Genomic DNA, 25488 nt, shown 5'->3' with positions numbered 1-25488 from the left:
AACGGCTGCTGGTGCCGTTCCTTCAGAGCCCCGTGCCGTGACCATCGGCTCCCGCGCGCGTGCGTGGGAGTGACGTCACCGTGGCGCCGGCCAATCAGATGGCCGGATGCTGCGATCCCGGAAGACAGGCGACTGAACACGTCGCCCGTCATAGAGGTAAGCGGGCGGCGCGGCGGGGGCTCGTTCTAAGATAAGTATTTCATAATGAGCTAGTATGCGATGCATACTAGCTCCTTATGTGTTTCTCTTTCAGGTTGAAAAAAAAATTTTGGGGGTTTACAACCTCTTTAAGACAAGGTCAGATCCTACTAAAGTCTATAAAGCGTGTAAGGTCAATGAACTCACGTTTAGTTGTTGGTCATTTTGGATGAGCGCTGGAAGCCCCCGTGCAGCATATTTTCCAGCTGCCACTTTACAGTTAAGATGCCATAATGCTCTGTCCAGTAACCAGGCTGGTTTGAGGTGAGGAGAATTAACCAGGTTGTACCCACACTCTGGGTGATCATGAATCCATTTGCTATTGGCAGCTGTAAAATATAAATCGGATAAATTACATATAATAAAATAAATTACATGAAGGCACCATTACAAAACAGCACCAATTAAATGCAGACCTTGTACCATATTAGAAAAATATTACGTTATATAAAAATTTCTAATGCTTATACATGGGCCACATATAATTCTCACTCAGAACATTAGCTAAAGCAAAATTAACAACATTTTAGCAAAATATCTTAATATTACAAAAGTCTTCCTAAATGTGATTGATTACTACTAGCAATAGCTTTTTCAGAGTTATTCAATGAGATGTATATAATAATTATGTGGAGGTATCACACTGTCACTTTAAGGCTGGGTTCATACTGATGCTAATTGGATGTGGGTTTCCCCACATCCAATTTGCAAGATAGGAGTCTGTGAGGGGCTCTCTCCGATTCACACATCTCTGGGGCGGCCGCATTGGACAGGGGTCCAGTGGGTCTTTGGCTCCATTTAAGGTCTGAATTCAGGCAACAATTCAGACCTGATTCATCCCTAAAAAGGAGAACAGGGAGGCACAGGACCCCTGCTGTGAGTCACATTCCCGCACAGTGTAAACCTAGCCTTAGGTAGGTGTGGATGGCGGTTTGAAGACTGTGTGGGACCTGCCTGCATCAGGCTGTGCTTGTCAGACTTGATCAGCACAATTCCAAGATGATTTGCACTACACGTTGCAAATTATGCACACAGTGTGACCCCCCTGCCCCAGATAAGTTAAATAAAGATATAGAACTTGGAAAGCCAGGATGTGCAAAACCGGTTATAGATTTTTGACAGCATAAGGTATTAACTTCTTTTCTTTAACACATACAAGGGACTTTACAGAATTGGTATATCTTCATAGGATCACTATGTTTATCCCTTTCAGGATTCTCGCACTGCATTCTTACTATCACGATCACAAAGTCAAAAGCAGAATTAACCAGCACAAAAATGAAGACTAGGGTTGAGCGAACACCTAGATGTCCGTGTTCGACGGGTTCGGCCGAACTTTAAAAAAAAGTCCGGGTCCGTGTCCCGGACTTTTACCGAACTTTTCCCGGACACCGAACCCCATTGAAGTCAATGGGGACCCGAACTTTAAGGCACTAAAATGGCTCTAAAACACCAAAGGAAAGGGCTAGAGTGCTGCAAATGGCAGCAAAACGTAATTAAGAGCATGGCAAGTGCTCTGCAAACAAATGTGGATAGGGAAATAACTTAAAACAACAAAAAAAAAACAGAAAAATAAAACAATGTTCTTCTTCATCTCTGAAGGACGAGGCCCATATGGAGTAGGAGGGAGGTTGAGGTGGTGGTGGATGTGGCGGTGACATAGGCGTGCGCACAGGGTGTGCTGGGTGTGCCTGGGCACACCCTAATCACCTAGGGCACATAGCATTGCCAGTGAGGAGATGGGAAAGATCTCCCTGGGACCTGCTCTGCTCTATTTCTCCTTGCCTACAGGTACATGGCCCCGATACATTACTCTCCCTGCTGGCAAACACATGCATGTGTATTTCAACTTTGGGGTGCACACCTTAATGCAATAGGCTGCGCACACCTATGGGCGGTGTAGGTGGAAGCGGCGGTGGAGGAGGACCAGGGCCGGATTAACAGCATCATGGGCTTGGTGCTGAGGATTTTGAAGGGCCTTAAGGGCCGTGCCTTGCCATGCACCCAGAGGAGGAAGGGTGCAGCCATGCATGCCTAATTCAACATGGGATGCTGTCTCTGAAGCCCATAAACACATCCATGCATCGCCAACTGTCCCTCCTTGTCCGGCCTTCACGCTGTGTGGGGAGGTTCTGAGGGTGCTGCCTGGGGAAGCGAGCATAGAAGCCAGACTTCTGTGTTTACAAGTGACAGAAGAGCGGTAACAGTGAATATGGCCAACCCGGGGCCTATATAAAAGGTAGGGGCCTGGAGCTGCAGCTCCAATAGCCCCTACATTAATCTGGCCCTGAGGAGGAGGACGAGGTAGCCAACACTGCTTCTTTTCAAAAATTTTAAATGAGGGTACACCCCAAAAGAGTGAGAAAGAGCAAAAATGGAACAATGGGTGGGTAAGGTCGGTATCCATTGCTATTCTGCATAAGGTACGGAAAAGTCCCGTGGGATCCATGCCTGGTTCATTTTAATGAACGTGAGCTTGTCCACATTGTCTCTGGACAGGCGGCTGCGCTTGTCTGTTATAACGCCCCCAGCCGTGCTAAATACCCGTTCAGATAATACACTGGCTGCAGGGCACGCCAGCACCTCCAAGGCGTAAAGGGCAAGCTCAGGCCATGTGCCCAATTTGGAGACCCAGAAGTTGAAGGGGGCAGACCCGTCATTCACTACATGTAGGCGTGTGCACACATACTGCTCCACCATGTTGGTAAAATGCTGCCTCCTGCTAAGACGTCCCATCTGAGCTGCTGGTGCTGCTGTTTGTTGTGGCGTGCTGACAAAGCTTTTCCACATTTCGGCCATGCTAACCCTGCCTTCTGAGGTGCTGGCGGTGCCCTGGTTGCGTTGGCGACCTCCTCCTCCTCCTCCTCTGCCTTGTGCTTCCACTGTGGCCCCGCTGTCAGATGGGAATGCCAGCAGCATGGCGTCTACCAGCGTGCGCTTGTACTCGCGCATCTTGCGATCGCGCTCCAGTGAGTGAATTAAGGACGGTACGTTGTCCTTGTAACGGGGATCCAGCAGCGTGGCCACCCAGTAATCAGCACAAGTTAGAATGTGGGCAACTCGGCGGTCGTTGTGGAGACACTGCAGCATGTAATCGCTCATGTGTGCCAGGCTGCCCAGAGGCGACGAAAGGCTGTCCTCTGTGGGAGGTGTATCGTCCGTGTCCTCTGTATCCCCCCAGCCACGCACCAGTGATGGCCATGAGCTGGCCTGGGTGCCACCCTGCTGTGAACATGGTTCCATCTCCTCCTCCAGCTCCTCCTCCTCCTCATCCTCCTCATCCTCCAGAACTGTGCCCCTGCTGGACAATTGCGTCCCTGGCGTTTGCGTGTGCAGGAACCCACCCTCGGAGCCCCTTGCGAATGACTGCCCTGAAAGCCTTGGAAATGTTACCTCTTCATCCTCCTCCTCCTCCTCATCCTGTGCCACATCCTCTTCCATCATCGCCCGAATTGTTTTTTCAAGGAGGCATAGAAGTGGGATAGTTAAGCTGAGAACGGCGTCATTGCCACTGGCCATGTTGGTGGAGTACTCAAAACAGCGCAACAAGGCACACAGGTCTCGCATGGAGGCCCAGTTATTGGTGGTGAAGTGGTGCTGTTCCGCAGAGCGACTCACGCGTGCGTGCTGCAGCTGAAACTCCACTATGGCCTGCTGCTGCTCGCACAGTCTTTCCAGCATGTGCAAGGTGGAGTTCCACCTTGTGGGCACGTCACATATGAGGCGGTGAGCGGGAAGGCCGAAGTTACGCTGCAGCGCTGCCAGGCGAGCAGCAGCAGGGTGAGAACGCCGAAAGTGCGCACAAACGGCCCGCACTTTCTGCAGCAGCTCTGACATATCGGGGTAGTTTTTAAGGAACCTCTGCACCACCAAATTCAGCACATGCGCCAGGCAAGGGATGTGCGTCAAACCGGCTAGGCCCAGAGCTGCTATGAGATTTCGCCCGTTATCACACACCACCAGGCCGGGCTTGAGGCTCGCTGGCAGCAACCACTCATTTGTCTGCTGTTCCATGCTCCTCCACAACTCCTGCGCGGTGTGTGGTTTGTCCCCCAAACAGGCAAGTTGTAAAACTGCCTGCTGTCGTTTACCCCTGGCCGTGCTGAAGTTGGTGGTGAAGGTGTTACGCTGTCCGGATGAGGAGGCGGTAGAGGATGAGGAAGCGGAGTAGGAGGAGTTACGAACAGGAGGCAAACTGAAGCGCCCTGCAATCCTCGGTGGTGGAAGGACATGCGCCAAATTGCTATCCGCCTCAGGCCCATCCGCCACTGCATTTACCCAGTGTGCCGTTAGGGAGATATAACGCCCCTGACCGTGCTTACTGGTCCACGTATCCGTAGTTAGGTGGACCTTGGCACAGATGGCGTTGCGCAGTGCACACCTGATATTTTCCCCCACTTGGTTGTGCAGGGAAGGGATGGCTTGCCTGGAAAAGTAGTGGCGGCTGGGCACGACGTACTGTGGGACAGCCACCGACATAAGGTTTTTAAAACTGTGCGTCTCCACCAGACGGAATGACAGCATTTCAAAGGCCAATAATTTTGAAATGCTGGCATTCAGGGCCAGGGATCGCGGGTGGGTAGGGGGGTACTTCCTCTTCCTCTCAAGTGTTTGGGAGATGGAAAGCTGAACGCTTCCACGGGACATTGTGGAGATGGTTGTTGGTGACCCAGGTGGTGGTGTTGCTGACAGATCGTCTGTTTGCGGGGTGGCAGGTGCCGGTATCACTACAGATGTGGCTGGAGCGGCCGAGACTGCAGCAGAAGAGGAAGCAGGATGAGCCAGAGACGTTTCTTGGTTTTGAAGGTGTGTACTCCACTGCAGCTCGTGCTTTGCACTTAGATGCCTGATCATGCAGGTTGTGCTCAGGTTGAGAAGGTTCATGCCTCGCTTCAAGCTCTGATTGCACAGGGTGCAAACCACTCGTGTCCTGTCATCAGCACATTTTCTAAAGAACTTCCACGCTAGAGAACTCCTTTGAGCTGACTTTGGTGCGCTCGTTCCCTTGCTGCGTTGGGCAGTAGCGGGCGTAGTGTCTAGGGCACGGCCGCTCCGCTTCTGCACCCTGCTCCCTCTTCTGCTGTGCTGGTGGCTCTGTGCGACCACCGCCTCTTCCTCCAAACTACTCAGGTCACCTGCATGACGTTCATTCCATGTGGGGTCGAGGACCTCATCGTCCTCCACATCATCTTCCACCCAGTCTTCACCCCTGCCCTCCTTGTCGGTCTCCACAATGCTGAACGCCGCAGCAGTTGGCACCTGCGTTTCGTCATCATCGGAGACGTGCTGCGATGATCCTTGCATGTACTCATCTTGAGAAATAAGTGGTTGGGCATCGCTGCACTCAATCTCTTCCACTTCTGGGGCAGGGCTAGGTGGATGGCCCTGGGAAACCCTGCTGACAGAGTCCTCAAAAAGAATAAGAGACTGCTGTATGGCTTGGGGCTCAGACTGCTGGCCTGATTTGCAAGGGGGTGAGGTGAAAGACGGTTGGACATTGGCTGCAGGTGCCAACTCTGACCTTTCTGCAGTAGACTGGGTGGGAGACAATGTGAAGGAACTGGAGGCACTGTCAGCAGCAAACCAATCTACTATCGCCTCAACTTGTTCTGGCCTCATCACTTCTAGGGGCGTTTGATGCCCTACCAAATACTGATGCAGGTTCTGTCGCCTACTCACACTTGAGGAAGGTGTTTCACTTGTGCGTGTAGCTGGCACAGATCGACCATGTCCTCTCCTTGCAACAGGAGCTCTACCAGCAGCACCACGACCCAGGCCACGGCCCTTATTTGACGGTCTCCTCATATTTCTGTAATTTAAGATCTTGCCCTAGAAAGGTTTTTATTGAATAGCGGAATAGAAAATATGATCCAAAAAAAGTGTATGTATATCACACGTACACAACCACACTAGGCCCCAATTACTATTGTTTGTACCCCTAAAAGGCTAGGAGTAGGGGGAGTATGGAACAGGCAGCACCCTCAAACCTTCAGAAGTATGAGATGAACCCCAACAACTTGGAAAGGTGGATCTCTCTCACACGTACCAACACAGACTATCCCCCAATTTAACTGATCCCCAAAGGTTTTTGATTAAATAGCGGAATAGAAAATATGATCCCAAAAAAGTGTATGTATATCACACGTACACAACCACACTAGGCCCCAATTACTATTGTTTGTACCCCTAAAAGGCTAGGAGTAGGGGGAGTATGGAACAGGCAGCACCCTCAAACCTTCAGAAGTATGAGATGAACCCCAACAACTTGGAAAGGTGGATCTCTCTCACACGTACCAACACAGACTATCCCCCAATTTAACTGATCCCCAAAGGTTTTTGATTAAATAGCGGAATAGAAAATATGATCCCAAAAAAGTGTATGTATATCACACGTACACAACCACACTAGGCCCCAATTACTATTGTTTGTACCCCTAAAAGGCTAGGAGTAGGGGGAGTATGGAACAGGCAGCACCCTCAAACCTTCAGAAGTATGAGATGAACCCCAACAACTTGGAAAGGTGGATCTCTCTCACACGTACCAACACAGACTATCCCCCAATTTAACTGATCCCCAAAGGTTTTTGATTAAATAGCGGAATAGAAAATATGATCCCAAAAAAGTGTATGTATATCACACGTACACAACCACACTAGGCCCCAATTACTATTGTTTGTACCCCTAAAAGGCTAGGAGTAGGGGGAGTATGGAACAGGCAGCACCCTCAAACCTTCAGAAGTATGAGATGAACCCCAACAACTTGGAAAGGTGGATCTCTCTCACACGTACCAACACAGACTATCCCCCAATTTAACTGATCCCCAAAGGTTTTTGATTAAATAGCGGAATAGAAAATATGATCCCAAAAAAGTGTATGTATATCACACGTACACAACCACACTAGGCCCCAATTACTATTGTTTGTACCCCTAAAAGGCTAGGAGTAGGGGGAGTATGGAACAGGCAGCACCCTCAAACCTTCAGAAGTATGAGATGAACCCCAACAACTTGGAAAGGTGGATCTCTCTCACACGTACCAACACAGACTATCCCCCAATTTAACTGATCCCCAGAGGTTTTTGATTAAATAGCGGAATAGAAAATATGATCCCAAAAAAGTGTATGTATATCACACGTACACAACCACACTAGGCCCCAATTACTATTGTTTGTACCCCTAAAAGGCTAGGAGTAGGGGGAGTATGGAACAGGCAGCACCCTCAAACCTTCAGAAGTATGAGATGAACCCCAACAACTTGGAAAGGTGGATCTCTCTCACACGTACCAACACAGACTATCCCCCAATTTAACTGATCCCCAAAGGTTTTTGATTAAATAGCGGAATAGAAAATATGATCCCAAAAAAGTGTATGTATATCACACGTACACAACCACACTAGGCCCCAATTACTATTGTTTGTACCCCTAAAAGGCTAGGAGTAGGGGGAGTATGGAACAGGCAGCACCCTCAAACCTTCAGAAGTATGAGATGAACCCCAACAACTTGGAAAGGTGGATCTCTCTCACACGTACCAACACAGACTATCCCCCAATTTAACTGATCCCCAGAGGTTTTTGATTAAATAGCGGAATAGAAAATATGATCCCAAAAAAGTGTATGTATATCACACGTACACAACCACACTAGGCCCCAATTACTATTGTTTGTACCCCTAAAAGGCTAGGAGTAGGGGGAGTATGGAACAGGCAGCACCCTCAAACCTTCAGAAGTATGAGATGAACCCCAACAACTTGGAAAGGTGGATCTCTCTCACACGTACCAACACAGACTATCCCCCAATTTAACTGATCCCCAAAGGTTTTTGATTAAATAGCGGAATAGAAAATATGATCCCAAAAAAGTGTATGTATATCACACGTACACAACCACACTAGGCCCCAATTACTATTGTTTGTACCCCTAAAAGGCTAGGAGTAGGGGGAGTATGGAACAGGCAGCACCCTCAAACCTTCAGAAGTATGAGATGAACCCCAACAACTTGGAAAGGTGGATCTCTCTCACACGTACCAACACAGACTATCCCCCAATTTAACTGATCCCCAGAGGTTTTTGATTAAATAGCGGAATAGAAAATATGATCCCAAAAAAGTGTATGTATATCACACGTACACAACCACACTAGGCCCCAATTACTATTGTTTGTACCCCTAAAAGGCTAGGAGTAGGGGGAGTATGGAACAGGCAGCACCCTCAAACCTTCAGAAGTATGAGATGAACCCCAACAACTTGGAAAGGTGGATCTCTCTCACACGTACCAACACAGACTATCCCCCAATTTAACTGATCCCCAAAGGTTTTTGATTAAATAGCGGAATAGAAAATATGATCCCAAAAAAGTGTATGTATATCACACGTACACAACCACACTAGGCCCCAATTACTATTGTTTGTACCCCTAAAAGGCTAGGAGTAGGGGGAGTATGGAACAGGCAGCACCCTCAAACCTTCAGAAGTATGAGATGAACCCCAACAACTTGGAAAGGTGGATCTCTCTCACACGTACCAACACAGACTATCCCCCAATTTAACTGATCCCCAAAGGTTTTTGATTAAATAGCGGAATAGAAAATATGATCCCAAAAAAGTGTATGTATATCACACGTACACAACCACACTAGGCCCCAATTACTATTGTTTGTACCCCTAAAAGGCTAGATGAGGAGTAGGGGGAGTATGGAACAGGCAGCACCCTCAAACCTTCAGAAGTATGAGATTGTGTTCACTGTACCCCACAAAGATTGAGTTCACTGCACCCCACAATGATTGTGTTCACTGCACCCCACAAAGATTGTGTTCACTGCACCTCACAAAGATTGTGTTCACTGTACCCCCCAAAGATTGTGTTCACTGCACCCCACAAAGATTCTGTTCACTGTACCCCACAAAGATTGTGTTCACTGCACCCCAAAAAGATTGTGTTCACTGCACCCCAAAAAGGATGTTGTTCACTGCACCCCAAAAAGGATGTTGTTCACTCCACCCCAAAAAGATTGTGTTCACTGCACCCCACAAAGATTGTGTTCACTGCACCCCAAAAAGATTGTGTTCACTGCACCCCAAAAATGATTTTGTTCACTGCACCCCAAAAAGGATTTTGTTCACTGCACCCCAAAAAGGATGTTGTTCACTCCACCCCAAAAAGATTGTGTTCACTGCACCCCAAAAAGATTGTGTTCACTGCACCCCACAAAGGATTTTGTTCACTGCACCCCAAAAAGATTGTGTTCACTGCACCCCAAAAAGGATGTTGTTCACTGCACCCCAAAAAGGATTTTGTTCACTGCACCCCAAAAAGATTGTGTTCACTGCACCCCACAAAGGATTTTGTTCACTGCACCCCACAAAGATTGTGTTCACTGCACACCAAAAAGGATTGTGTTCACTGCACCCCAAAAAGATTTTGTTCACTGCACCCCAAAAAGATTGTGTTCACTGCAGCCCAAAAAGATTGTGTTCACTGCAGCCCAAAAAGATTGTGTTCACTGCAGCCCAAAAAGATTGTGTTCACTGCAGCCCAAAAAGATTGTGTTCACTGCAGCCCAAAAAGATTGTGTTCACTGCAGCTCACACACAGAAAAATGGATGTGGATCACTGACACCTGCCTATCTCCAATCCCACACCACACAGCAATATCGATTGTAGTTTGTAGAACACAGTTTCCCTAAAATTCAGCAGACTCTGTCCCTAACAGGATTGAGAAGAGATCGTAGATCAGGATTGAGTGCAGACCCCACCCCCCACACAGCAATATCGATTGTAGTTTGTAGAAGACACTGACCCTATAATTCAGCAGACTCTATCCCTAAAATGCCTACAACTCGCCCTGCCTAAACACTCCGACCTGTCCCTCAATTCTATCCAGACACAAATGGTTTTTTCCTGCCTATCTTTCCCTAATCAGCAGCCAGCACGTTGATGTGTGCTCTGTCCCTGAATCTAAGCAGCATAATGACGCCGCTGCGGCTGCCTCGAACTTATAAAGACTTGGTCACATGCTTCAGACGGCCAATCACAGCTACTGAGACATTTGCAGGCATGGCTGGGATGGCTTAAGGCACACCAGTTAAACGATTGTTGATTGGCTGTTGAAAGCCCGCCATGAAAAGAGCGCCAAAGCATGCAAAACCCGGAAATAAAACGACCGAACACGGATTTTTACCCGAACATACAGTAAAGTGTCCGTGTCCGTGTTCGGGTACAAAAAATCCAATTATTCGGTACGAACACGAATAATACAGTCCGTGTTCGCTCAACACTAATGAAGACATATCATTTGGAATTTTGGTACCCTGTGAGTCAGCAATTAGTAATTCCCAAACTATAGGCAATCACAACCATCCTGCAGCCAGCTAGAATCTATTCTATTGTAGTTTTGGTTTTTTATCTCTCACTCATTATAACCCATGTGATTTAACCGGGAGTGCTCACATTTAAACATATTAAACTTTGTTTATTAAGCTAAAGCAGATGTACAGGAGTATAAGAGTGTATAAGTTCACAATTATAGTAGTTTTATAAAAAAAATCTTTAAAAAAATAAAGATGTGGAACAGTGACAGTCTCTCATGCTATAGAAACGTAGTCCAGGTGAATTCCATTTCTGCATTCGTGTTTTTGACACTGTCCGGTGCATTTTTTCCCCTCTTTTTTTTCTTCTCCTTAAATGGGGACATGTGCATTCCAGTGCATTTTTTATTCATTTTACCACATTCCAGTACAGTTCATGGAGAAAAAATGCAGCACGTTCTACTTTTTTCTGGAACGGGAACGCACTGCAACTGCCTGTACTGGTGTGAACAATGCCATTGAAATCCATAAAACCTACTATCCATGCGTTTCTGGTGCAGAAAGAAAACACACTGGACTGCATGTGGTGTGAAGGGCCAGTTCACACCATAGAAACAGTCTGCATGCCTTCCGTATGCTTTTCTTATGCAAGTTTTTTTTTTTTTTTATGCATTTTTTGTGAGTTTTTGATGCATTCCGGTGCATTTCTTTCCCCTCTCTATTTTCTTTATCTTAAATATGGACATGTGTGTTCTAATGAGTTTTTGGTGCGTTTAGGTGTGTTCTGGTGCAATTTCACTCACCGCCGTGGATGATACAGTTTTACTTCCAGTACAGCGGTCCTAAGTTTGAAAACTGCACTGATCTTCTTCCTTCCCAACCGATGTCAGGGTATATCAGAACAGTTCTGATTGGATCACGCTGAGCAGTCAGATCCACTCTGATCCTTCCTGGAGTCCCCAGGGACAGAAGATAAGAAACAGAGAAGCTTTCAAACCCAGGACTGCTGCATGGTTCTGCGTGGACAGCGAAAAAATCTATGGAGGTAAGTGCAACAGGGATGGGGGGAGACAGGGGTACGGTGGGTGTAGGGTGTTAGTTCATTTTTGAATTCTCTGAAAACTATCGTTTTGAAGTTGGGAAGGTCACCCCAAATTTACCATGAGAGTGGAATCACACCATAGGCCCCAAGTTTTATTAAATCTCAGGGAAAAGATTCTTATTCCCATATATAGTAGAACTCTGTGCTACAGTAGGGGAGGAGGAACTTTTCCATTTACTATGGTTTTGTGAGCCATCAATAAAATTTCTGGTATAGCGTGGCCAATATTCTTCATCTAGTATACCAAACAAACCCAGTTGTACAGAGCAGGCAGAGCTGCAGTAGGCAGCACATTATCCACTTGCTGGCAAAGGTTAGATATAATCGGACATCCCCAAATGAAGTACATGAATTCTGCCTGAGGTTCCTTACATCATATACAGTTTAAGGGTGGATATACGCTTCATTTTGTGCAGTCGAATTGGAGATACGCAAGTTTGTTGTATAATATACAATAAACCTCTACTATTCCCTGCTGATGAAACCAACATCAAAGCAGCATTTATCATCCTGATCCTCTGTAGGTATAGTAGGTAGCAGGGTCTGCCATTTAATTTTAACAGCTAGGGAAGTTTTACCGAAATTAGTGTGCAGCAAGTGGAAATAGATGCCCACGTGTTTACATATGACTGTATATACAGAACATGAGTTCTTACCTGTATGGTTATATACAACATCAGTGATGCAAAGCATATTCCACTCTGTTCTCATCTTGTGCACCAATTTTCCAACATCATTCCATGTGTATTTCTTCCCTGGCCTGGAGAAATCAGGATTCAGCTCCAATTGGTTAGCCAAAGAATAACAAGATCGTGATTTACCCAGAGTCTGGAGGGGGGTAAAGTGCACCATGTTGTAACCTAGAATGTATTAAATTAAATATATTGAAAAATTATGAGTAAAATATTTAAGCTCTTTATTTTTTTATTATAAATAAACATGTTATTCTGTGATTTGTATCATTTATAAAAACACTAAGGATAGGTTCACACTTGTGGATTAGGATAAATGGCACCCCCATGCATCTCCTAAACTGCTGCGCATTTTTGCCTGGGGGTGATTACGGGTGTCGGAACAGGTGCAGTGCCACAGTGGCAACCATCCGCGCAAGTGTGAACCTAGCCTAAAATTATGTATTTGATAGAAAACATGATAAAATTATTTACTATTAGAAGAAAGCACTTTTTGGTATGTTTTTAACGCAATGTTACAAATACAAACAAAAGCCTCATGAAAGCAAGAATAATCACAAAACACTGTGCCATCCAAACAAAAATGTAAACAATGATTTCAGATTCTTCACAAATTCTTCAAAAACCAATATCAGAAGCACAATAGCAATACTCATGCAATCCTATGGGTAGCACTCAGAAACAGTGCTCAGGGAGACATTTTCCTGGCCTCCAAACATGTTTGGGATTTGTTGGACAGAAGAGGTTCATTTGCAGCCTATTACACTCTTGATTTTTTCAATAACAGTAAGAAAAAAGTTTGGTGCCATCACACAAAGAGTTGGGAAATCTCTTGAAGAAATAATGAGCCTAATTGACCAGAATGGACAAGCCAGCTTGTGAAGTGACCTCCAGTAGTTACTACTGTAGTGGCCTACATATACCTTGGCCGTGGGAAAACGCGAAACATGGAAAGACCGTGGCAAAATTGTGCCGCCGTTTTGCCACGTTTTGTGTTTTCCCGCGGCCGACAGTCTAACCGTTTCTATCCTTAACGCTATTCCTCTGTGTCAAGGAGAGGAAGGTTGAAGCTCCCCTAAATACGACAGCTCCTAAACTCTGCTAAAAGCCTATGTGTACATGGACACATGGGCTTTTATAAGGTTGAGTTTGGGAGCTTTGGCAAAAAAAATGGCAAAAGCCCCTAAACTCAGAGCTGCCAGTGTACTGTACATGAAGCCTAAGCCTGCATTCACACCTGGTCGTTTTGAAAAACGTGGGACTTTGTGTTTGTGCTTACACGCTACTGGCAATAAGCAAATTTCAGTCAGTCCCTTATGAACCTGATAAAATCCTTCAATCTGAAAACTGAAGGAGCCTGGCAGAAAATTGCTGGTTAACAGTGGCTGCAGTCAATCAGCTGCAGATACTGCCCAGGTATTGTGACAGCTGCAGGCACTGGCTGTCGCAATACAATGGCTGGCTGGGAGATTCGTCCTTCCACAGTTTTTATCATGGACAGGGGAATTAACACATTTCTATCCCAGAAGGCTGAACAACAGAAATTGAACTCTGTGTATGGCCAGCTTAAGCATTTAATTCTATTTTACAGGGTATGATGTGCCTATCATTATTGTTGTATGACCTGATTTATTTTATTTTTTTGGGGGGGGGTTGCAGTGCAGGCACATTGGGAAAAAATTATCTGCAATCAATAGAACTCCAACAAATATTTTGGAGAGCACAAGAAGTGCACTGCAACCAGCACCTCCATTTTGTCATTCTATCTTAAAATGCATTATATATTCCATGAAATTTCATGCAGTTTTAAGCATAGCTATTAAAAACTAGCTTTGAGGGTCTTCAAACATCATATATACAGAGTGCCAGGGAGGTCCTTTAGGCCTGTAGGTGGCAAAGTCCTGTCACAGCAAGGTCCCTTGGTGCCTCTGCCCCTTTGCCACCCCTGATAGATAAACCAGTAAAATTAATAATAGAGTGTTTGTTTTCAAAGCAGAAACAGTCTTTACGCCACTCGGAAAACAAGACAATGGCTTGTTGATCGGCAGAACTGTAATACCTGACTCCTTGGCAACTTTCAGCCTGTCCTCCCATTCATCAAATGGCCCCAGGCATTTTGCAAGAAAGGTCTGAAGGGTGATACAATCCAAAGGGAGAATGCGGTTATCAGCTCCAATTCTCAAAACTGGATCCACTACAATGTAACCTTCCCCACTCGTCTGTCCACTGCAAAAGAAACCGAATAAATTATATGGTTAATCTTTTTACAAAAATCAATCAACAGCAACAATATAATATACAGTGTCCTAATGGGGCTGATTTACTAAAAATGGAGAGTGCTAAATCTGGTGCAGCTGTGCATGATAGCCAGTTTCTAACTTCTAGTTGCTTATAGCTCTATTTATCATGCACCCTATAAAATATTGAACTTGTGCTAATTGTGACTTTGCAGTCGTATGGCAAAATGCATCAATAAAGGAATAATCAAATAAATAAAATATGCAAAAACTAAATATACAAAAATTAAATATGCAAAAATTAAACCATATGGTGCAAAGAAATATTTTGTATTACATTCATTTTCCATTGTTCACCCCTAGGGGTCGTCCACAGCAGCAACCCCACTGTCACATTTATAAATACCAATTGGCGCGAGTGTTCTTTCACATTTACAGTTTCTAACTTCACCTTTTTCAATTAGGCTCCTTCCAGTCTGCCTGTTCAGTGCGGAATCTCTCTGCTGATCCCTGCTAGGCGGGCGGATGGCTGGTTCGTGCCACTCCACTTATGCACAGACACAGCCCGCTCTCCCTTTCTGGGTGGTCAGATGTAGACAGACCACCTGTCCATTCACACCCTACTCCCATCTGATCCAATCCGTTAGAAAGAACAGGATCTCCATCTGTTTGTTTTTAGCAGATAGGATCGGACGCTTCATAGAGGAGACTGGAGGGTCTGATCAGGTCTGCCTAAAAAACTGAAAGGCGGACCAGATTGGTTTGCTAGTTTAAAAGGAGCCTAAAGCTTTGAAAAAAGAAACTATAAGCTGATTGAATACATGCACAGCTGCACCGGATTTTGCACTCTCCAGTTTTAGTAAATTGACCCCTATGGCTTCTACGGTCTAGATTTCAAAGATAATGCAATAATTTTAAATTAAGTGGCATTATTTTTTTTGTCTTTAAAACATTTAAAAATGTACAAAATAATTAATTCCAGTAAATGGAAAATTATTTAAAAAAAATGTATGTATGTCTTTTTATTTAACATATACTTGTGGCTAAGGTATACAAAAACTAAACAAAAATCAGGGAAAAACAAACTGCAACCAACAAGTCCTAGCTTCACAGTGTCCTATGTGTATGCTTAGTCGGGAGCGCCAATCAAAAGGACATGGGAATAGATAGTGTCCAATTAGCCTAAGTTTCCAATGGACTGCAGCTTCCTATTCAGATGAAACCTGATCTGTTTCTACTTTGTTTCTGTTTTAGTCAAGTTTTTTTTAAATCAGTCCCCCCCACATAACCTTAGCAGGAAAGGGTCTGTCCATGTCATGTGACATTTTCACCATCATGCAGATGAACCAAACTATCCATAGTTATTATACTAAGGTAAAAGGAGGCAATCAAATCAATATACAGTCAGTCCAGTCTTGTGATCCAGGCTCCCCTGCCAGTCAGTATTGTTAGATCCTGGACCTCTATGCAGACTACAATGCTGTAATTACATCAGCCTGGCCAGGGACATACCCTAGTCTTTGACTAAACATGAAGTATAAAGTGCTGCCATATCCTTCTCAGGTCTGTTTGTAGCTGAATAGATGAACACAGAAAGCAAACATGAAAATAGATTTAGAGCCCATTCACATTGAGGCGACACGACTTCGGGGGGCGACCTGTGAAGTCGCGTGCACCGCTGTGCACCGCGACTTCGGCGCGACTTGCAGAGACTTCACATAATGGAAGTCTATGCAAGTCGCTCCGGGGTCGCCCCAAAGTAGTACAGGACCCTTTTTCTAAGTCGGAGCGACTTGTGTCGCTCCTATTAGAACGGGTCCTGTACTACTCAATGGACCGCGACATACCGCGACTTGTCAGGCTGACAAGTCGCCTGACAAGTCGCGCTAATGTGAATGGGCTCTTAGATACTTATATTAGTTCTATATAAAAATATGTTTATTGAATTTCTAAGTACAAATCATTATTAAATTGTGTATTTTTATTATCTGCTAGGTGTTCAACTTTAATCTCCCTAATGGCGATACAATCATGCATCTTTATAAATTCCAGTTCAACTGTCATTTGACATTTCAAAAAGGCAATGTACATAAAAATATAGCAGAAAATGTAAAGCCAGTCAATAACTTACTATATGCCTGCTTAAGATATTCGGTCATTTAAGAGAATCTATTATAAAGCAAAATACCTGTGTGAGAAGTCTCATATTAGTTTTTTCCTAGCGTTTATTTAATGGTAGTTTACACCAGATGCTTCTCACACACACAGATATTTTTTTGCTTCATAGATTGGCTGTGTCAAGGAGCTGACTTTTTTCTCCTTTTCTCCTAAAAATAGTATAAATTTTAACTCAGAAATATGTGGCCTAGGAGTCTTCTAGGCTGGCCGAAGGCTAGCGGAGGGGTGCTGCCATGTGGCTTGGCCACGTGGGAGTCTGGATCTGTTTGAGTACTACAGCTCCTAGGTCTGACACAGAAGCAAAGAAGGTAATTCTCTGGAATCATCCCTGCACTGGAAGGGGCATCAGGAAGTATAAGCTTACTGGTGCTGCAATGCTACAAAACACAAGCTAACAATAGCAAGTGTGAGGTACTACACTAGGCTATCTCAGACTATTGTAGTACCTGGCCTGTTCTGTTGTCAGCAATCATTCATAACAGAAGCTGACAGTTCCCACTCTCTTTTCTCCCTTGAATAGCAGGCAGCAGGTCCAGACTCATGGTAAACTAAACATGAGAGATGAGGAGACCCTGCAGAATGGAGAGGGGGGTAAGGCTTAGTGATGGCAGTACCTCCCCACTTCTCCTGTGGAAACACCTATATTGTTTAGGATTTGGAGGATGGAGCTGCAGCCAGCTATGACAGAAAGGATGCATCTATTTTAGTTAAAGTATAACTAAAGGCAATTTTTTTTTTTTTTGGATAGAGTGGAGAGGGATTACAAGGTTTGTCAGTTTTTATTGCTGTCTGTTATACCGTTGATGAGATTCCCCCCTCCCTATTTGTTCTGTTTATCATTATCATTGAAAGTGATAGTAAAAGAAAATCCCAAATTTTGGGTTGTCCCCAGAAAAATAAGAGGAGAAATCTTCCAATGGGGACTTGGGGGTCCCCAAAGAAAAAATCCCTTAATTTGCAGTAATTTCAGCTCATTTCCGGTTTGGCTATGGGACAGAAAGTGAAGGAAAATCTTTGCAATGGGACACAGATGGGGGGAAAAAAATCTGTCAGAAGTTATAACCCTTCCTTGGTCTATCCAAAATGAGAAAAAAATGTTTTGCCTATAGTTCTACTTTAACTTCCTTGGATTTTAATGGAGGTAAGTTCTATGCGCACAAGATCCCGAGGGGAATTTAACAAGCCTTTTTTTCTTCTGGTGATAGGTCTTCTTAAAGTGCTGAACTTTGGAAATCTACTGAATGCAAACACAGCAGAAATATAAAGTTGCTACTCTATTCAATCCTGAAATTTAACATTTTGGATGGAATCCCCTTTAGTTACCTGGGAATGATCAAAAGTATGAGATTGAATATGTAATGAAAGTACTTTCAGCATACAGAGTGTTTGATAAAAACTATTAAGTAAATATTCATCTGCATGGTGACTCCCCAAAGGAAATCAGAGACGATAAGATATGAAATGAATAAAGGGAGTGGCCAACAAAGATCTGATCCACTGATTAAACTCTAACAATACATTTTAAACAAGTGACCTTTATAAAACTTTTTATACTTTGAATTTAAATAAAAAATAAATGATGTAACTTCAAAAGGGGAAAGGAAGAAATAAAAATATTTACAGCTTAACTTTCTGTCACTTACTCGTGATCAAAGCGATACTGAAATGAGCCAGCGTTCTGGAGATCTAGTTTGCAGTACTTGTCTGAATCTTCTTGCTGACCATGTGGGTTGTGCCACTGTAATGGATGGAAAGCCTGCCGGTCATAGGTGCCACCGGGTGGTGGATAATTAGTATACACCGTGACATTCTTCCCTTGCAAAGTTGGACCCAATCTAAATTGTAGCTCAAAGCCTAGAATAAGAAAAGACGGTAATGCTTACTGACGTTATATGAGACACAGCAAAGCTAAATTGGACTGAATCATACAGTCCATCCGGAAAGTATTCACAGTGCTTCACTTCTTTAACATTTTGTTATGTTACAGTCTTATTCCAAAATAGATTAAATTCATTATTTTCCTCAAAATTCTACAAACAATACCCCATAATGACAACATGAAAGAAGTTTGTTTGAAATCTGCAGCAGTTTGAAGCACTTTGGGCACCAATTACAGCCTCCAGTCTTTTTGCGTATGATGCAACAAGCTTGGCACACCTATTTTTGGGCAGTTTCTTTCATTCTTATTTGCAATACCTCTCAAGCTCCATCAGGTTGGATGGGGAGCGTCGGTGCACAGCCATTTTCAGATCTCTCCAGAGATGGTCAATCAGGTTCAAGTTTAGGCTCTGGCTGGGATATTCACAGAGTTGTCCAGTAGCCACTCCTTTGTTATCTTGGCTGTGTGCTTAGGGTCGTTGTCCTGTTGGAAGATGAACTTTCATCCCAGTCTGAGGTCCACAGCGCTCTGGAGCAGGTTTTCATCAAGGATGTCTGTGTACATTACTGCATTCATCTTTCCCTCCATCCTGACTAGTCTCCCAGTTCCTGCCACTGAAAAACATCCCCACTACAGGATTCTGCCACCACCATGCTTCACTGTAGGGATGGTATTGGCCAAGTGATGAGCGGTGCCTGGTTTCCTTCAGACATGACATTTGCCATTCAGGCTAAAGTGTTCAATCTTCGTTTCATCAGACCATAGAATTTTGTTTCTCATGGTCTAAGAGTCCTTCAGGTGCCTTTTGACAAACTTCAGGCGGGCTGTCATGTGGCTTCTGTCTGGCCACTCTACTATACAGGCCTGGTTGGTGGAGTGCTGCAGAGCGGGTTGTTCTTCTGGAAAGTTCTCCTCTCTCCACACGGAAACGCTGGAGCTCTGTCGGAGTGACCATCCGGTTCTTGGTCACCTCCCTGAGTAAGGCCCTTCTCCCCCGATCGCTCAGTTTAGCCAGGCGGTCTGCTCTAGGAAGAGTCCTGGTGGTTCCAAACTTCTTCCATTTATAGATGGTGGAGGCCACTGTGCTCATTGGGACCTTCAATGCTGTAGAAATGTTTCTGTACCCTTCTCTAGATCTGTGCCTCGATACAATCCTGTCTCGGAGGTCTACAGACAATTCCTTGGACTTCATGGCTTGGTTTTTGCTTGGACATGCACTGTAAACTGTAGGACCTTATATAGACAGGTGTGTGCCTTTACAAATCATGTCCAATCAACTGAATTTACCACAGGTGGACTCCAATCAAGATGTAGAAACATCTCAAGGATGATCAGTGGAAACGGGATGCATCTGTTCTAAATTTTGAGTGTCATGGCAAAGGCTGTGAATACTTATGTACATGTGATTTCTTTCGTTTTTTATTTTTAATACATTTGCAAAGATTTTACACAAACTTCTTGCACGTTGTCATTATGGAGTATTGTTTGTAGAATTTTGAGGAAAATAATAAATGTAATACATTTTGGAATAAGGCTGTAAAATAACAAAACGTGGAAAAAGTGAAGTGCTGTGAATACTTTCCGGATGCACTGTAAATGTATAAAACAATATTGTAACAGATGGCCTTTCACACTGAACATTACGAGGTCTATTTTTACATAAAAATTACCAATGTGAGAAGCACTTGCCAATCCTTGACAAATAACAACCATATTTTACTCAATATAGTGATTTCCAATGTAGCCATAATGCAGTATTTTTTTCTGAAATACCCCAATAAAAAAAAAAAAACATATCACATTATCATTAATAGATGGAGCGGACGATCATAGGAAATGACTGCATTAAGTAAAATATGGTCAGAATATGTCAAGAATGGGCAAGCATTTGTCACATTCCACAGTTCTTTTTAAATAGACCCCTATGTAAAAAAAAAAAAAAAAAAATTGAAGTCATTGGGATTAAACCAGATCCTTAGTACCAGTAAAACAAGTTGAATGAAATTCATCACATTTATGATTGTATTCTGTACCGTATAAATGACATAAATGAACAAGTTAAAGCTGAACTCCAGGCAGAGAAAAATATACAGCTTTACAATCATTATACAATAATTAAATTAAGTATTTTTAAATTCAACTAGAGCAATAATCTGAATTTAACTTGACTTAAAGCATTTGCAAAGCTTCAGTATTTTTATCTTTTAGAATTCATTTTTTACTTACCCAATCTGTGTAATGATATTGGCCCCCAACCTCCTCTTCTGGGATCAATGGACCTGTTGATTGACATCCCTATTAGCCAATCACGGCACGATCGTCCCTCCAGTGGTACGATGGGGCCATTTAGTGGCTATCGCACAAAATTATGTACTGGTATGTGATTTTGCACAATAGAGCTGCCCTGCTGCAGTAAATGTAAATTAGGCAGTCAACAAGTGGTTAATTTAGGAAACCACTTTAACCCTCTTGTTATACCTACACAGCAGCAGACTGGAAGAAGAAGAGACAGCAAACTTGAACCAATCAGGCGTCCTGCATTCACATGTACTCACCAGAAACATGCTTGCAGGAGGAGACAGCAGAGAGATGAACTCATCAGTCTGCTCCTACTTTACTGTTCAATCATAGCTAGGGATAGATTGGTCACATAGCTGTGTTGCTTAAAGCTGGATTCCGGGTATGGCTATTTTTGCAGTTCCATTGCTCCAGCTTGGACCTATGTAAGTTTGCATGTGCCATACTAGCTGATCCCTGTGGAAGCTGGAAATCACTGTAGTAGTCACCCCTACTACAGCGATTGACACTTGTGTCCTGGTTCAATGTTAAGCCTTCTCTGGATGAGGTAGGGCAGTAACATCACATTATCTAGCCTGTCCAATCAGAGAACAATTTGCATATATTGAAAAGGTGCAAAGTGTTTTTTTGACTGGCGCCTGTGGCGAGCAACCTACTCGCCACAGGCGCCATTCAACTTACTTAACAGCAGGGCAGCCACTCAGCACAGGACCCCGAAGCCATTGGCAATCACTGTAGTAACAGTGCCTACTACAGCGATTTCCAACTTCCAGCTATGTATGGTGTACACATAGTAACTATGCAAAAATACTTGGAATTCAGCTATAATGACAGCGGAGTCAGCCTGTCTGGCAAGCTTGGGTAAAACTAAAGACTGGGTAGATAGAAATACAGATCTTTTGTCAGGTAAATCAGCTAAATCAGTAAGGATTTTTGTATTTTAATTAAGTATTTGGAGGTTTGCCTGGAGTTCAGCTTATTTAATTTATTAAACAATTCACATATATAAAAGCCCAACTTTGGAACCTTGTGAAGCAAAAGAGATATTCCAAGCATGTTCCTGGATGTTATTCACACGTATAAAGCTTAATGTAAGGTAATGTAACAACAAGCAGACAGAAAAGTATGCAGCACATGAGTCAGGAATACCCCACCACCCCCCCTTACAAGTTAAAGTGACCCTGCCGCAAAATTAAAATTGCCCATAAAACATGTGGCATTACCGAAAGCCACTCAGCTAAAAAGAAGCCAACTCTTCTGGGATGATAATCACCTGGTCCCCCACTGGGTACTGTAGCAACATAGTGGTCATGGGATGAACCTTGGGGTTAATTTACTAAAGGAAAAAAGACTGTGCACTTTGCAAAGTGCAGTTGCACTTTCGCAAGTGTAGTTGCTCCAGAGCTCAGTAAAAGAGCAGAAACTCTGCTGACTTCCATCATCCAATCATGTGCAAGCAAAAATGCTGTTTTTTTTTTTCCTTGCACATGATTGGGTACTCTTTGCTGATTGAAGCTTTACCTCATTTACTAAGCTCTGGAGCAACTGCACTTGTAGAGGGCAATTTGCCTTAATTAATCAACCGCAGCGCTGGGCAATACATTTTCAAGGTAAGTATTTATTCTTGCAGGTAAGTGCAACCCGGAACAGATCAGAGGCTAGCCATTGTGGAATGCACTAGCCCTGACTGTCCCGGGGGTATTTTTATTAAAAAAACGTTCCCAGGGTGGAACTCCGCTTTAAGTATTTGCTCAGTCTCCCAAATAATAAAAAAATAATAATTTTATATATATATATCTGTAAAAACATGTAAGTTTTTGCTTATCCTTAAAGCATAACTGGACAGCAAATGACTTTCATGTTATTGTAAGATAAGTAGATGACACTAAAAGGTCACCTCCAGGCCCCATTCCAGCCTGCTCACTGCACTGTCTGCTAATATTAGCTTGTCCTGCAAGGATATATGCCACCGGTGTCCTGTTTCTGAGGGCGATGACACCAGGAATATTTGTCTTAAATTAACTTGGCCTTTCACCATTCAGAAGATGTCGGCAACGTAAAAAGCCTTACATAAGGTCAGGCAGACCCCGTGCTTCATATATTACCTTAGTCTTACACACGGGACACGTGAACGTCACACAACAATGTAATACTGTATATCTGCCACTAAGACACTTAGTGAAATAAATAGATTAAGCAATCAAACAATGTATGTCCCTAAATATGATTAAAAATAAATAAAATTAAGCAAATTGTTAGCACTGCCTAGAAGGTACAGAAAGTAGAAATAGTTTTACATTCTTTAAGATTTTCACCCTAAACCTGCACATTAGTAAAAAGCAAATAGCTAAAAAAAACTTGTTCAGGTAGAGGAAGATGCAGGATTTGAATCACTGGTACCATTCATTAAGGCATTGCCAAGTTACCTTCATTAGATGTAGTTCTCACTAGACTCAGGAAGTTGGGCAAAGTGCAGAATATTGGCAGCTAAGGTGTCACAAATACCTACAAGCTGACACAGTATGTTGGAAGTAAAGCGATTACAAACAATTAATGGTGGCCAGTGGTGCACGCATGATTCAGATGCAGAACAAGAATTCTAATGAATGGAGTTCCCATCAAGTAAACTAGCACATTAGTGCCAATAGAGAGGGTAGGAGCTATGTAAGTGCCATTTGGTTTAAAGAAAACAAGGTTCCTTAGACAGGGGGGGGGGGGGGGGGAGCATTCTTCTCTCTGACCATGACACTAATGTACTGTAAGCTGTACCGTAGTAATTATGAAGAGGTGCACCTTGCTGCAAAGGCTATTTATAGGTTAGGGTGGTTGCCACTTTTTTTGTACAGTTGGTTGACTTGGGTGCAGGGATGTACTGGATGCCTTTGCCCACCATTGTGCTTTTGCTGGGCGTCACATGCGTCCATGTGCCTTTAGGAGAGGTGGGCTCCCTCCAGGCACACCTGCCCTTAATCTATCCATTCCTATATGTGCTCCTTCTATGGAGGCTCTGGAAATTTAGAGTTAGGACCACAGTATAAACAGAGGAGCCTTGATGTGGGCACTGTGGCTTAAGCATATATTTGCAAATGTGTGCATAAAAACCCCCCACTGGAGGAGTGGAAGAGAACTCCTGTGGCAATCTGTGAAGCTCTGGTGAACTCCATGCCCAAGAGGGTTTAAGGCAATGCTGGAAAATAATGGTGGCCACACATAATATTGACAATTTGAGCCTAATTTGGACATTTCAACTTAGGGGTGTACTCACTTTTGTTGCCAGCGGTTTAGACATGGCTGTGTGTTTTTTTGAGGGGACAGCCAATTTAAACCCGGTTTACAAGCTGTACACTCAATACTTTACATTGTAGCAAAGTGTCATTTCTTCAGTGTTGTCATAATAAAAGATATAATAAAATATTTACAAAAATGTGGGGGGGTGTACTCACTTTTGTGGGATATTGTAATAAATTCTGCTAGATGCGGCACTGCAATTTACATCTCATTCATAAAGTGTAGCCCATGGTATGGAGCCTGCAGTGTGTCATGCAGGGTGGATAAAAATCTATTTTTTTTTAATCTAAATTTCATTTTTATTTTGATCAAATTACAAATGATTTTGGAGTAAAAATCTATCTAAAGATAATTTTATTTTATTATTTTCTTTTATTATGTTATTCAGCATTAAATGGAGCTTAGTTATGTAGCATGAGGCTGTATATTCCGCAATAATGGGATTTTTGACTTACCATAAAATCCATTTCTCTGATGTTCATTGATGGACAAAGCTCCTGATATTCATAACCATTGGGTTATACTGCCCCCTACAGGAGTAGGGCACTAGGCAGAAAATAATTCTGGCTACACCCATGGGCAGTCCCACTTAGTAGCCACTTAGTTTTGTTCCAAGCAGTGTCAGGAGAATTATAACTCCACAGAGGGGTGGGTGCTGTGTCCGTCAATGAACATCAGAGAAATGGATTTTACGGTAAATCAAAAATCCCATTTTCCCTTTCGTTCAAACACAGCTCTTGATACTCATAACTATTGGGATGTCCCAAAGCAGTGTTAAACATGAGGGGTGGGAACAACAAAAAAGTTCCCAAGGCCAACCAGGCAACAGGAGCTCACCCAAACAACTGGAGCACACCTGGAAAAAAACAACACACCCTCAAAGAGGATCAGGTCCTCTTAAACAGCAGCCTGCAAAACCTTTGCAGCCAAAAGAAGCATCCGCAGATGCCAACATATCCACTTTATAAAACTTTGTAAAAGTGTGCACCGACAACCAGGTGGCCACTTTGTAAACCTGCGTCACTGACGCCTGATGACGGAAAGCCCATGAGGCACTAAGCGCCCTAGTAGAGTGCGCCTTGACAGGGAAAGAAGGAACCTGACCCCTGATGGAATCAGCCTAAACCACCCTCTGCCTGATCCATCTGGAAATGGTCGAAGAAGAAGCAGGCAACCCTTTTTGAGGTCCATCCGGGAGAAAAGAGAGAGTCTAACTTCCTGAAAGATTCCGTAGCTACCAGGTACACCCTAACTGCCCGGACCACATCCAAGGTATGCAAGGCAATTTCCTTCAGATGTTTAGGCC

General features: G+C 43.7%; 1 protein-coding gene across 6 annotated transcripts in view; it reads right to left on the bottom strand.

Annotated features, from left to right (window-relative positions):
- The window catches only part of AGL (amylo-alpha-1,6-glucosidase and 4-alpha-glucanotransferase), a 170558-nt gene that overhangs the window by 77941 nt on the left and 67129 nt on the right, over positions 1-25488 (bottom strand). For all 6 annotated transcript variants that reach the window (XM_082265874.1, XM_082265872.1, XM_082265873.1 and 3 more), the window contains exons 3-6: positions 18361-18571; positions 14362-14528; positions 12267-12470; positions 346-527 (exon numbers count right to left, since the gene is read on the bottom strand). In XM_082265874.1, coding sequence (XP_082122000.1) covers positions 346-527; positions 12267-12470; positions 14362-14528; positions 18361-18571 — 764 coding nt within the window. The remainder of the gene's footprint in view (positions 1-345; positions 528-12266; positions 12471-14361; positions 14529-18360; positions 18572-25488) is intronic.

This window comes from Pelophylax lessonae (genome assembly GCF_965119305.1).
Source record: "Pelophylax lessonae genome assembly, chromosome: 8".
NCBI classification, from domain to species: domain Eukaryota; kingdom Metazoa; phylum Chordata; class Amphibia; order Anura; family Ranidae; genus Pelophylax; species Pelophylax lessonae.
The sequence above is the reverse complement of the archived record's forward strand: the minus strand, read 5'-3'. Positions and strand labels throughout refer to the sequence as shown.